The 14,189-nt window shown below is 36.5% G+C and overlaps 2 protein-coding genes across 3 annotated transcripts in view; one reads left to right on the top strand and one right to left on the bottom strand.

The window, feature by feature from the left end:
* The window catches only part of CEP290 (centrosomal protein 290), a 97,506-nt gene extending 95,786 nt beyond the window's left edge, over positions 1-1,720 (top strand). The window contains exon 55 of the mRNA XM_060165044.1: positions 885-1,720. Within this exon, the coding sequence (XP_060021027.1) occupies positions 885-1,130 (246 nt within the window). The 3' untranslated portion in view covers positions 1,131-1,720. The remainder of the gene's footprint in view (positions 1-884) is intronic.
* On the bottom strand, positions 90-13,462 carry RLIG1 (RNA 5'-phosphate and 3'-OH ligase 1). 2 transcript variants are annotated; one of them, XM_060165045.1, is made up of 7 exons: positions 13,196-13,462; positions 10,020-10,137; positions 7,314-7,409; positions 6,417-6,533; positions 4,624-4,821; positions 3,368-3,537; positions 90-2,073 (listed from the first exon to the last, which is right to left on the bottom strand). In XM_060165045.1, exons 1-7 carry the CDS (start codon positions 13,283-13,285, stop codon positions 1,885-1,887), a joined length of 978 nt encoding a protein of 325 aa, XP_060021028.1. In that variant the 5' UTR covers positions 13,286-13,462; the 3' UTR covers positions 90-1,884. The 2 variants fall into 2 exon arrangements, with proteins under 2 accessions (XP_060021028.1, XP_060021029.1); XM_060165046.1 differs by lacking the exon at positions 13,196-13,462 and adding an exon at positions 8,822-8,918 and having other exon boundaries at positions 10,020-10,139.
* Positions 13,463-14,189: the final 727 nt, after the last annotated feature.

Raw genomic sequence — 14,189 nt, forward strand, 5'->3', positions numbered from 1 at the left:
GTTTTAAGTATGTATCCTAAATATTCCTGGGATCACATTTTATACTTACATTTAACCTTGATATTACAAAGTTATTATATTCATCTGACTGTATTAAAAATATTTATTAACAGAACCATCAAAAAATTGAGACAAATAGGATTAAAGAGTAAATTATTTTTAATTGTCACAAATATAGCTCATTATTTTAATATTTTTCTAAGTTTTGGGTCACATTGGGAAGTGTCTTTTATTTCCTTTAGAAATTCTTTTCAGGAATAGTTCCCTTAAAGAAAGATATTTGATATGCTTTATCTCTTTAAGAATCTGTAAACAGAACAAAAGAGCATAAATATGAAAATTAACTAGTGATCACTGGCTATTCTACATGGTCATTAAAGCTCAAATTGTTCCTTTACCAGATGCCTAACTTTTAGCCAGGCAGAAGCCCAACAGTTTACCTGATCATAAATATATTTATAACAAGTGACCATTATTCATTGAAAATTAGATATTTGTAAAGAAAATACAAGTAAAGCCTAACCAAAGAATCTTAACCAAAATAACTTCAATGTTGTGAATAGCCAAGTTTTTTGATTGCCTCATTGAGAGTATCTTAATATTCTTTTGGAGAAAGATTAAATCCCCTCTGATTTAAGAACTGATAAATTTTAGTCCAAGACCAGGACATAACTTAGAGAACAAATAATTTGACAGTTAACAAGTTAGTTACTTACACTGTACAATGAAACCTTATTAATAAAATCTTAAGAAAATACTTCTGCCGTGTATTTGACTATTCAGGTTACTTTGGCTTTCATGTTTGTAATTAATCTCTTTAGTTCACACCTAAGGAATGTATTTTTTCCTATATATACCTTTTAAAGATAATATGTTCTTATTAGGAGGAAATAAAAAAGCTGAAAAAAGAACTGGAAAATTTTGATCCTTCATTTTTTGAAGAAATCGAAGATCTGAAGTATAATTACAAAGAAGAAGTGAAAAAAAATATTCTCTTAGAAGAGAAGTTAAAAACGCTTTCTGAACAATTTGGAGTTGAATTAACTAGTCCTGTTGCTGCTTCTGAAGAGTTTGAAGATGAAGAGGAGGAAAATCCTGTTTATTTCCCATATACTAAGGGCCACCTCTAACTATAGTTTTATTTAACTGTTTATTAACTTTATAAGTTAAAATTCCATCTGGAAGTTCCATCTGGAAATCAGGCAAGTCTCTGACCTACATGATTTCCTTCCCAATACCTTGTACCTTTACCTAAATTGGAATTTTTAGTAAATAAAATTACACGAAAATTTCAACGTATTAGAAAAGTGTATTTTTGAAGACTTTTAGGATAAGTTATATCTGTCAAATAGGCAATGATCTATGGTGAATTCCTATACATTCATAATGTTTTAAGTTTCTTAAACATTTAAAACTGGGGTTTTATATATACTTACATATTCTCAAATTATATATGTGTGTGTGTGTATATATATAGATAAAAATACATTATGAAGTTGAGCCATAAGTTTTCTTAAATGTCTAGCAGTATTAAATTCAGCTTAAACTATTTAATTTTTAAAGTAAATGGTCCAGAATTGTTGGTTTGTCTTTTATGCTACTACCCATGTATAATGGACTGAATCTAACCTTTGTACAAGCTGGGCAGCTTACTATTATATTTTAAATTCCAGAGGTTAAAAACTCACTTGCTGTTTCTCAATAAAATTTTGAATAGATATTTGCAGGTGGGAAATTCATTTCTTCAAATGCTAGAAGACATGATGCTATATTAGACAGTGAACAATAAATAGAAACTCAGATATTTTTACCTTCTAAACATGGCAGAGTATTCAATATTGAAATATAATAACAAAGAAGCTGGTTTTTAATTGCATTTCCAGTTTATACATTGAGTATTATATCTTTGAGCCTACCAAATTTCTGATTATCTATTTTTGAAAAGTGATTAAATAAACACTTAGCATCAAAGGCATACACATAATTGTTCAGATTCATGTTGATAATAACTGGTTTTGAATTCATATAGGTATCTGGGATTGGCCAGCATAAACCAAGATGATGGCGATGGACCTGAAAAGAAAAACAAAAAAGGGCATTAGCTTTTAGCCTGTATTATCTTCATTCACTTACAAATCTTTTGAGTGCCTACTATCTCCCAGGCACTATTTAAGGCTCCATGTCATCTTACCCTTTTCTTTTTATAGCTGTTCTCCTGACATATTACATATTTACTTGCTTATTGTCTATCTTCCCCATTAGAATGTAAGCTTCATGAAGGCAGAGACATTGTTTTGTTGACTCTATTTCCAGCACCTGGAAACATGCCAGGAACATAATCAGGGGCTCCATAAAAATGTAATGAATAATAGAGTCTATTGCTGAGTGCAGAAGTTAGCCAATTGAAAAACGTAGGCAGAAGGCATTCTAACCAAAAGAAATACCATGTGATAGAATCGTGTTTTTGCTCTGGTTGCATTTAGTTAAGAACATATACAGCGTGGGTGTGTTTGGGAGATGGGGGTAAAGAGTTCTGGAAGTTTGAGCTGGGGCCAGATCATGAAAAATCTTAATGTCACTGAACACTTTTACGCAGGGAAGTAGTATTCTCATTCATTTGTGAAGCATGGACAGGACAGGGATAAGACTGAAAGATAATGCTGAGGAGGGTGACAAAATAATTCAGGCATGAATCTTGTTTTAAATTAAAATCAACAGCCAACTGGTTGGTAAGAAGTACACAGATGCAAGAGATGAGACTCTTTTAGAACTGATAATTGGATGTAGGAAGTGATGGAGAGAGGGGTTAAAAATGATATCTAAGTTTTTGGCTTCAGTGAATTGTTTGGAGTTGGGGTTGGTCCAAACTGGACTAGGGTCCAGTTTTGAACATTACAAACTAGAACCTATGTGAAATCAAACAGACAAGTCCAGGAGACAGAAAGGGTGCAAAGGGTAAAAGAATTCATTCTGTATATATTAACTGTCACCTTGGCACTCTTTTAACTCAACGAATTCTATAATCAGGTACCTTTGAGAAAAGCTGCGTTAAACTAAGTTATTAGTACAGATGTCTTAGAGAACACTAATGTTCAACATGAATTTCCAAGAAGGCAATACATAGTATGCAGGGTTTTCTGGACATTTTCATCACTTTAATTCTGAAGCACATCTAGAAGAACCAACGCCCCACAGAATAAATACATATTGGGAAACACAACTTTATCATATAAAGATGGTGGCATGTGAGATGAAGAAATTAAATTACTGCATATCAGAATTACTGCAATTTGTAGAGCATTTTAGTGCCACTTCTACTTTAAGAACATAAAATGACATAATCCCACTAATTATTTTCTGCCAGTACCTTGATTAAACAGCCATCACTGCAGTGCCACACTATTCCTTCAATTTTGCCCTCTCTGCAACCTTCAAACCAGGACAACAGATCATTGTGCTTCAAAGTAGGTAGATTTCTTATTTGAAATGCTCCATGCGGTATAAGAAGATGTAACGGATGCTTCTTGCTTCCTAACCCTAAAATTGTAAAACTTTGCCATTAGCCATACAGAAGTTTCAAAAAGAATGAGGAAATTTCTCCCTCCAAATTAAAAAAAGCCTCTAAAACACTGAGGAATAAATTTACCAAAAAGTTTAATTCCTTGAACAGAGACAAGTGCCCTCACTCAAAAGTCGGCACCTTATCCCATTAAATCTAAATTCCACCTTTGTGTGCTCTATACCAGGAATTGGCAAACTATGACCTTCGACTAAACCCAGCCAGGTGCCTGTTTTTGTAAATTGTTTCAATGGAACACAGCCAACCCATTCATTTAAGTACTCTCTATGGCCTGTTTCAGAGATATGGCCCCCAAATCCTAAATATTTACTGTCTAGCCTTTTATAGAAAAGTCCACCAACTGCTGCTCTACACCATTAGCCACAATTCAACTATCATTCAGTATTTACCAAACAGCCACGCTGTATCTGATAACTTGTATAATTACTGTCTTAGATTCTTTTCACCTGCCAATCAGTCTGCTTCTGATCTCTATATAGGATTTTGCTATTCCAGCTTTAATGACCTTGGGTCTGTCTTCATCCCTGGGTTAACAATACTCCATAGTGCCCTCAGGACTTGTACTCAAATCATCATGGTGTATATTCTAATGCTTGATATGCTATTCATTGCTAATTCTTTTATTTACTTTACTCCTAGCTGTTAATTAATGCTAAACTAATTACCTAGCCTTGAAAAGCAACCTAAGTGCCCATCAATAGATGAATGGATAAAGATATGGGGTGCGCGCGCGCGCGCGCGCACACACACACACACACACACACACACACACACACAGAAAATGGAATAAAACTCAGCCATAAAAAAAGAATGAAATCCTGCCAATTGCAACAACATGGATAGACCTAAAGGATATTATGCTAAATGAAAGACGAAAAAGACAAATACTGTATGATTTCACTTATATATGCAATCTAAAAACCAAAACAAGTAACTCAAGTTTACTAGTCATTTCTTTAGTGTGTATTTTTTTTTCAGTTGAACCTAGGAAGTTTTCTTTAAAAATGACTACTGTAACTAAACAAGAAAAAGGCTTTACTCACCATATGGGTTTCCATTAATATTGGTTCCTATAAGCTCCAGTGTTTGTTCTAACAGATCTGAGAGTGGCACTGCACTAATTTCCAAAAGACCAGGATCATCAGAATGATGCCTCAGTACCAGGGCGATTTCAAATTCATAATTTACTACAGAGGAATGCCAGCAATACTGTTTGTTGTTTTTCTCCACTGGTACCCAACCTATCATTTAAAGAAAGAAGTGTTTTTTATTGCACTGTTTTTCTTTGGATTAAGACCTAAGGTAATTTTAATTTTTCTTGCAAATTCTCTGTATTTTCTGGATGTTCTATCACACATAGGTATCACTTTTAACATCAGTGGAAATGTCAGCAGTTTTACTACTTTGTAAATCATAATCTTTTTCTTTAATCATAAGGTCTCATTCTTGATTCTGCTGAGGAATTAACCTGTTTGATTAGTCACTTCAGAGCACTCAGCATTATTTTAATAGAAAATTCACATTTTCAATAAGAATTGAGCACCATTCTAAGACACAGCACCAAAAACTTTTTTTAAATTAAGTTTTCTCTCTACCTTCTCTCCAGTTTCAGGGACTATAGACAGATGCAAGTATTCTGCAATTTACTGTATTGTTCCAGTATTTATTGAACAATTTATTGATTCTACATTTATTGAATGTTACTGCTATTCCCTTCCTAACTACTGATGGCAGATTAGGCTTCTTTGTTGTGGAGAATTCCTTACCAAAAAAAAAAAAAAGACAAACTAGGGCATAAACACTATTATGACCGTCACATCTTTGGCATTCATTATTCACCCAGATTACTATAATAACCTCTTTGCTGATCTACTATCTCCCTTGTAATTCTATTTCAAGAATTTAAATTTAGTTCTGCTGTAGCTCTGCTTAATAATCATCTTCAGGATAAATTTCAAACTTCTTCAGATGGAATATAAACCCCTTTAAGATCTGAGCCCATTCCACATCTCCAGCCTCTACTTTTATAGCTTCAAGTGTCATACACTCTAAACATTCCAGCCACAATAAGGTGTTATTTAAAATTTCTCAAAGACTCCATGATCTCTCCCCTTCGTGGGAGTTTGCCTAAGCTGACCTTCTCCCTTCCTTCGCCAACTAACTTCCTGGTTCTTAAGCTTCAGTTTCAATGTCCACTCTCCTTAGAAGCCTCCTCTAACCACCACAGGTTGAACTAGGAGTTCTTCTTCTTTTCTCCAATTGTACCCTGTGTATTATTTCCTTTTAGTTCTTAAATCATATATTATTGGTAGATTTTTCCTATTGTCTAAAAGATCATCAAGGATAACTCCTCACTTTTGCATTACCAGAATCAAAGAGTACTTTGCACATTATAGGTTCTTTTAATCTGGAGTTATCCTTCTACTCAGCACACTTCTGCAAAATTTTCTCATCTCCAGAAAAACTACTGTGAGACACCTATTTTCACTTCCCTTCGAGACAGTCTTCTAGGATCTTTGCAAAAAATATATACATATTGTTATCCCCAGTCTAAAAAGTAAAAAGCTTAATATCCCATTTCAGATTAGAACATACCGTCATCGTGACAACACTTCAAGGCTATTCCCACACTCAATGCTTTATTAATCTTCACAGACTACAGGTAGTAAACTGTCCACCTGAGAAAAGATTCTAAACTTGAGAGGACGTTCTTGATATGAAACATCTTTGGTATCGTTAAACTTAAATTAGACTTAGAAAATTTGTGCTATACAGATAAATACCATGAAGAACCATATTAAAGTTCTGTAATTTCCAATTGAATGTATAATAATACCAGGAATGTGTCCATTTTCATCAGGCATTGGATTCCCATTTAATTGTTCTATTTCCTTCGCTGGTATCCAGCACTCTGGAACAGGTTTGAAGTCCTCCTCAACATTCCAAAAAAATTCTAAAAGAGTTAAATAATCTTATGTGTGGCGATACTTTAAAAAAATACATATAACACTGAACAAATTCAAAGTGGGAACAGCTAATGAACCCCATAATGTCAGGTATCATATAATTAGTCTCCATTCACTACCACCACAATGTGACTACTTCTCAGGGTTAAGGTACTAACACTTTAAATTTTCAATTTTGAACCCACCACTATCTGTAACAGTAGTAACAGTCTAACTAAAGCAACCAATGTTCCACCATGTGTGATTTATGGTAAATTTTTAATGCACTATGAATATAAATATATAAAGATTATATGTATGAATGAGTGGATATATAACAATAAATGTATGTATCTACTTATATAATATTTAGAAGTATCTACTGTAATAATTAAAAATATTAATAATCCTTTGAGATTTGTGCCTGATTTATAAAATTACCCATTTGTCTCTTAGGTAGACAAAACCAAAATGTGTCACTCATTTTATATATATATATGTGTGTATGTATATATATATATATACACACACACAATAATTTGTATGTTTTAATAAAATGGACATGCTACAATGAAGAGTCACAGAAGTGTTAGGAAAATATTTTGAAATATTTTTCAAGAATATGCTTTTACATATAAAGATATTCAATTATAATTTTTTCTTTTCCCAAAGTGCTTAAATTGTAAAGAAGCATATAATATAAAGAACATCATAGCAAGAAATAAGCCAAAAATTTCAACTTAAATCATGAAAACCTTTAAAAAAAAGAAAAAAAAGGACCCACTAACCTTTAGAGTTTTGTTTTGAATGTAGAAAATTTTTAAACCTTTTCTCAGCTAGTTTGTTAGGTTTTCTATCTAGCCGAGCCCAAAGGTATGGCTGACCTAAAAAATAATGAAAGGAAAAAAAAAGTTTAAGAGACAAACAATAAAATTTATCTTGAAAGACATTTCCGTATAAAATTTTTCAATAAACAGTAGGAGTCATCTCCTCTAAGAGAAGCAACCCAGAAGACAAAGGGAGATAAGCAGTATAACAGACATCCTACCTAACAGTACCTGATGTATAAGACTTAAGTCTTTGGTTAGAGAGTGATGGGGATGAGATAAAAAGCAAATGTGACTCTTTCATAAGGACATTCCAGAGCCATATTTTATTAGAAACTAGCAATTGTGAGAAACCGAAGCTACCTCTATGCCAAATGGAAACATAACCAGAAAATTGTATTCACACTTCCCCTGAAACCGAACTATGTGCTATGAGGGTTAATTCCCAAAAATGTGGAGTGAGGCTAAACTGTTTTGCATGGCTCTGACCCCTGGGGTCAAGGCAAGGAACATTGATTAATAGCAATGCTTTACAGTCAGGGATCTGAGAAGTTTCAGGGCAGGTGCCAGCACTCTTTATTGACAGCAGTGAGGCTAATGAGTTGCACCTGGTCTCAGTGAGACTCCTGGAGGGCTGATGTTGAGGCTGGTTACTTAGCAGGAAGATACCTTCAGGGCCAGCAAAATATAAAAATGCCCAGCTGAGACTCCATTTCAGATTCCCGGTTTCTGAGGTGTTCCCTGTCTATATCAATGGTGGTCCCTGCTTTAAGAAAGTGTGTCCTGCCTGGATTTGTCAGGAAGGTGGGGGAGGAGTCGGGGCGGGGGACCATAGAAGCTTTCACCTGGTCTCACCAGACGCTTTGCTGTGAGAGAGTCTTTGGTTGTGACGCGCATCCTTTTAATGCCTTTGCTGCACTGCCTATCCTTTACCTGTAATAAACTGAATCTGCAAGCACTGTCACTCTGGGTTCTGTAAGTTCTCTTTAGCAATCCAATCTTGTTTAACTGCTACCATTATACATGATTACACATATGATGCACACTGAAGTTTCTTAATATAAGTCTAAAAAAATCTTTTAGTTTCTTCAAACATATAAATCAGAGACTTATCTTAAAAATTACTGATTAAAGTTTGGTTTAGGCACTAAATATTACTCATTAGCTATACCAATAAATAATATGAAGAACCAGATTAAAACTACATTGTCATTTCTGTTGAATGGACCTTTTGTTCTTTTCACAATAAACATAAAAGAACGCATTGCACTCACACCCATTAAGATGGCTACTATCAAAAAAATAGAAAGAAACAAGTGTTGGTGAGGATATGGAGAAGCTGGAACCCTTCTGAAGTCCTGCTAGGAATGTAAATACTGCAGCTGCTACAGAAAACAGTATAACAGTTCCTCAAAAAATTTTAAAAAGAATTAGTATATGATCCAGGAATTCCATTTTTGGATACATACCCCAAAGAATTGAAAGCAGGGACTCAGATATTTGTACACCATGTTCATAGCACCACTGTTCCCAACAGCCAACAGATGGAAGCATCCCAAGTACACACTGATGGATGAATGGTATATACACACAATTATGTAGTATATACAAACTTGTGGTATATACATACAATGAAATATTATTCATCCTTTTATAAAGGAAGGAAATTCTGACATGTACTTCAACATGGATGACTCTTGAGGACAATATGCTAAGTGAAATAAGCCAGCCACAAAAAGACAACTACTGTTAAGACTCCACTTATATGAGTTACCTAGAGTAGTCAAAACCCTACAGACAAAGTAGAATGGTGTCTGGAAGAAGGTGGGGATGCTGAGTTGTTTAATGGGTAGGAAGTTTCAGTTTTGCAAGATGAAAAGAGTTCTGGAGATGGATGTGTCGATAGCAGCACAACGATGAGAACTGTACACACCACTGAACTGTACACTTAAAAATGGTTAACATGGTAAATTTTATGTCATATGTATTTTATCACAATTAAACATGACAAAAGATGCACTTCAGAAGAGATTTCCTGATATAAAGAATGTGTTCAATATGCATTTAACTGTTCTATTTCTCTTGCTGGAATTGAGAGGTAATTTCACTATCCAGAAAAAAATCACAAAGATTATTTCTCTCTTTTCAATGCATTTTTTTCCTTAACATAGTTGACAATTTCTATTTGAGTTTAAAGTACATTAAAATGAAATAAATTAGAGACATTGCCAATAGTAATAAAAACAATGGAATCAGCACTGGGACCAGTGGAATAAGAACAAGCTTTAGGGTCAGATAAACCCTATTACCAGTTGAGCCTTCATTAATTATATGGTCTCGAACAAATTATTTACGTTCTCTGAGCTTCAGTTTCCGTTTCTGTGAAATGGAGAGGCTTATTGTGCAAATTAGAGATAACACATATAAAGCATTTATCATACTGTCTGGCCCTTAATGGGTATTAAGTAAATATTAGTTATCTTTCCTTCTTCCCCCAAGAGAAAGATACAATGATATAATAAGTATAATGTACCAATTGTGATTTTATTATTTTCCTATTATACTTAGGTTTCCAAGGGTTTATGAAGAGCAATGCCCCATTTCAGATATATATAGTTTAAGTGACTAAGAAAAATAAGTAATATTTGTAGTACAGTTTTATATTACCTTTGTAAGTAGTAACATAACAACATGTTCCATCCACTTTTTCTGTTGGAATTGCACTGTGTATATCTGCATCTAATGCCTTGTGACTTATAGTTTCAGTTGCCAAAACTTTAAATGGCTTAAAAAAGAGAAAGAGAAAACTGGTTTAAGATAAATAGCCTCTATACCTTCACACACACTCTTACCTGGAAGTTCTTAATTTCACTAGCTCTAAGGGATGATCACCAGTTTATCCTTCAAAATACTTCTCCTGTGATGTTCTTACAAATCACCCACTCCCCTTCTATGCTATCATAGCAATACATGTTTTTCCACACAGATTTGTAATCAGAGTCGACTTGAACAACACAGGTTTGAACTGCATGAGACCACTTATATGCAGTTTTTTTTTCAATAGTAAATACTGCAGTACTACACATTCAAGGTTGGTTGAATCCTGGATGCAGAGCCCTGGTTATGGAGGAAATTCGAATATGAGGGCCAACCACAAGTTATACTCGGATTTTCCACTGCTGTATGATCCAAGCCCCTAACCCTGGCATTGCTCATGGGTCAACTGTATTCACATGTTTCTTTATCCACCATAATAAGCTTGACAACAGTAACCATGTCCTATGCAGAGCTGCATCCCTAGCACAGGTGTTAAGTGTGTTTAGTCATTTACTTGACAATTATTTGCTAAATGCCTCCTATGGGTTAAGTATTGTCCTCAGCACTGGGATAGAGGTGAACAAAAAAGGACCTGCCTTTGGTGGAAGGTTCATTTTAAGGAGGGAGATGATAACAGCAACAAAATGTATATAGTACAATGTTAGCTATGATAAGTGCTGAGGAGAAAAACAAATGGGGACCCTTTCAGCTTTATCAGTAGTGAACTGTTTGCATATTTAACTTACGGTTTTTCTACTGTCAGGAAGACAAGCCAAGAGTATCAAGAATGGAGGAAAAGACATTTTCTAGGATTCCTACCAACTTTTTATCTGTAATTTATTTTCATTTATGAGAAAAGATTATGCCACTGTTTTACAGTCTAAATTATCTGAAGTAATACTCACCTTACATAATGTGAAAAAACACTGTACAATATAAACATACTGGTGTGATAGGCTTAAGACTAAAAAATGAAGTACTGTTTCAGAGTCTGGCAAACTTAGGAAATTAGCCCCACTCTGGTACTGATTCAGTATTTTTAAGATAAAGCTGAATGGTTAGGGATTTATCAGTAACTTATAACACTGGTTCAGAGGATATCAATTTAACCTGTGGCAGTAGGACCAAGGTTTGGCCCAATAGCTCTCCGCGTGTGTGTGTGTGTGTGTGTTTAAATTTATCAAAGATTCTAGGGAGATGACTTTATGGAGTTCTTGATAAGGACAAATATCCCTTCCATAAGAATGAATTACCTACCACTCCATGCTACTGGCATGTCCAAAGGACAGCATAAGATACCAAGGGGTACGCAAAGTTCTCCTTCTCTGTCACGTAAATCTTTAAACTCTGACTGGAAACAGAAGGCATGTGTGTATAAAAAGTAATAGCTAGTATCAACTGAGTGATCCTCTACAATTTCTTGGTAGGGGAAATCACTAGAATAAGTAAGCTGATGAAAGATTTCATAGAGAACTTCTGATTCTCAATTTTTAAAATCCTGGAAGTGATCCAGGCAGGGTGCGTAGCCTGAGCATAGAGACAGGATTGTGCTTGCTATGTTCACAGGATGAAACAGACTTTGCTAGAACAGATATGTCACTTTAAGTAGGCACCTCTGTCACAAACACACATGGCATTTTTCACTACACTGAGCTCAGGCACCTCACTGTGGGCCTAACAGGCACTTTACGACTGGGCCTGATTAATGAGAATCCTTGAATTGCAGTTAAGAATTTGAATGCTATGCTATAAACAACACTATAAGCTATACTTGACTGCAGAGGGACAAGAGAAGGGGCTTATTTTCCTGGTGGAGAGTGCTTTTACAAACTACTCGCCTCCCACCCACAACATACAAAGTTGAGGATCACAGCTAGAGCGAACCACTATTCAGGATGCCATTGTTTCGTATGAATTAAGTTTGTTAGGGCTTAAAAAATAAAATCTTGACAACTACTGCTACAGCATTTAGTAGTAACTGCAGGGTTTTGACTAGGAAAGAATAATGATGATCATTCTCAGTGGCAAGAAAGAACAATTTAGTGCAAGAAGGGCGTAAAATATTAAGAACTATAATAGCGGTGGCAGTGAGATGTTATAAGGTAAAAAGCATCAAGGTAAATGGAAAGCTGGCATGAAATGACACCAGGGTTTATCCAGTGCCTACCATGTGTCAGGTCCTAAAAACTGGGACTAGAAATAACACAGCAGTCTTGGCCTTAAAAGTCTTTTAGCCTGGGAGACAAGAAGGCCAGTGTGAACGATGTTAACGGGAAGTGGAGGTGGAGTCAAATGCACATGCTGATTTTGTATGATGAATTGAAGCACCCAACCGATAAGTGGTGATTTTGCTATCAAGGACTTTACTATGTATTAAAGAGTTATCCTGATACAGGACCATTCACCAGTATTTATTAAGGGCCCTCTCCATGTGTAAAACACGTTGCTGCGAGAATAGAAAACCTTGAGATAGAAACACCAAAATTAGAATCAAGTAGTTAATTACTGGTAACAATACACGAGGTCTGATCTTTAGTGACCTATTTAGGTTAGTTGTCAACACTGTCATCGGTTCCCAGGTTTGAACAGGTGAAGCAAGTCTTCTAAAATCTCCACTTTGACACCACACTCGTGAAAAGTAGGAAAGCTTGTTTTGCGGTGACTATACGACTACTTAAGGGACTTTCCTCAAAAGGTGGTAACCCAAGAAGAAAGGAACATTATTTAAGATGCGGGTTTTCAATTTCCATGCGATGGCAAGTTTGAATCGCCGGATCAGAAAAATTCTCCCGCAGATTCCCTCCCTTGCAATTAAGAAGGTACAAGAACCTGGAGCTCGGGGCGTAGAAGACCCGTACCCTAGACCGCCCCAGCGAAACCTGCAAACCGCCCCCGCCCCCGCCCCCGCCCCCAGTCTACAGGGCGGCTCCACCGCGCCTGGGAGCCCTCTCCGAATTCAAACGCAGCCCGCGCCGCGGGGAGCAGCCCACCCGTGGCCGCCCCGCGGGCCCCGCGCTCCTCGGTACCTGATGCTCCCTTTTGGTGGAAGGCTCCTCTTTCACCTCCGTCACAAACACACACGGCATTTTCCGCTGCACCGAGCCCAGGCGCCTCATGGTGGGTCCACAGGCAGTGCGAGTGGAAAGCGCGCTTACGAACAGCGCCGGGTCCGTACCAGGACAACACCCACAGCAGTCAGCCGAGTTGCTCAAGCCACGCACGTTCCGCGCGCTAGCCCAACGGCCGCGCTCCCGCGTCCCCCGGCACCGAGGTGGGCCGGGACGCACGCCCGAAAGCGGCCTCCTGGCCGCGGAGCCTTCTGGAAGTTGTAGTGCGGAAACAAAAGGTACCTCCGTGTGTGCTCTCGCGAGCGTCCCTCAGGGTTGTGATGACATTGAAAACACAAAGATCCGTTTCTGGTGTGTGTGTGTATTAGTAGCCGATGATATTTATGAAAATTAAATGTATGAAGTGATAAGTAATGAGTGATTTTAGGTGGCGATTTAACACCATTTTGATGAAACCGATTTGCCTGTTCCCTTTAATATGTTCCTGGGAGAAGCACTGTAGAAGCTTAGAAATATCCGGAGACATCTCAAGGCGAAATGAAAAGTAATTCCCCTGGAAAAATGTTAGAAAACGCTACAATTAAAACATCTAGGACCCTCCCCAAAAAGAAAAATTACCGTTTGTATTACGCCTCATTGTGCGGCATAATATGGTCATAATTGGTTCTGGTGTCTTTTCCAGAGTGAATGCGAAGTGTAGCCTTAGACCAATCCAAAACCACACGAATACCAACATTCAGCTTTCAATCTCCATCTTTCATAGGAACCTCATTTACCTTAGTTAAGTATGAGCTCCAACAGAGTCCGAATGGCTTGAGTACTTGTCGTCAATCACCTGCAGAGGTAAAAACAGCTTTGACTTATTGCTCAAAAGAACTTTGGAGGGTAAGTAATGACAGTCAATGACTGAATAAAAATTAATAAATATTCAATATTTAGTAATAGTAGCCTT

Source organism: Lagenorhynchus albirostris, chromosome 11 (genome assembly GCF_949774975.1).
Source record: "Lagenorhynchus albirostris chromosome 11, mLagAlb1.1, whole genome shotgun sequence".
Taxonomy (NCBI): domain Eukaryota; kingdom Metazoa; phylum Chordata; class Mammalia; order Artiodactyla; family Delphinidae; genus Lagenorhynchus; species Lagenorhynchus albirostris.

Coding starts and splice junctions, on each gene's coding strand:
- RLIG1 (XM_060165045.1), bottom strand. CDS start 13,285: ATGAGGCGCCTGGGCTCGGTGCAGCGGAAAATGCCGTGTGTGTTTGTG. Junction 7,410..10,019: donor TTATGTTACTACTTACAAAG/GTAATATAAAAC, acceptor ATTATTTTTTAG/GTCAGCCATACCTTTGGGCT. Junction 4,822..6,416: donor TGAAAATGGACACATTCCTG/GTATTATTATAC, acceptor TTTAAATGATAG/GTTGGGTACCAGTGGAGAAA.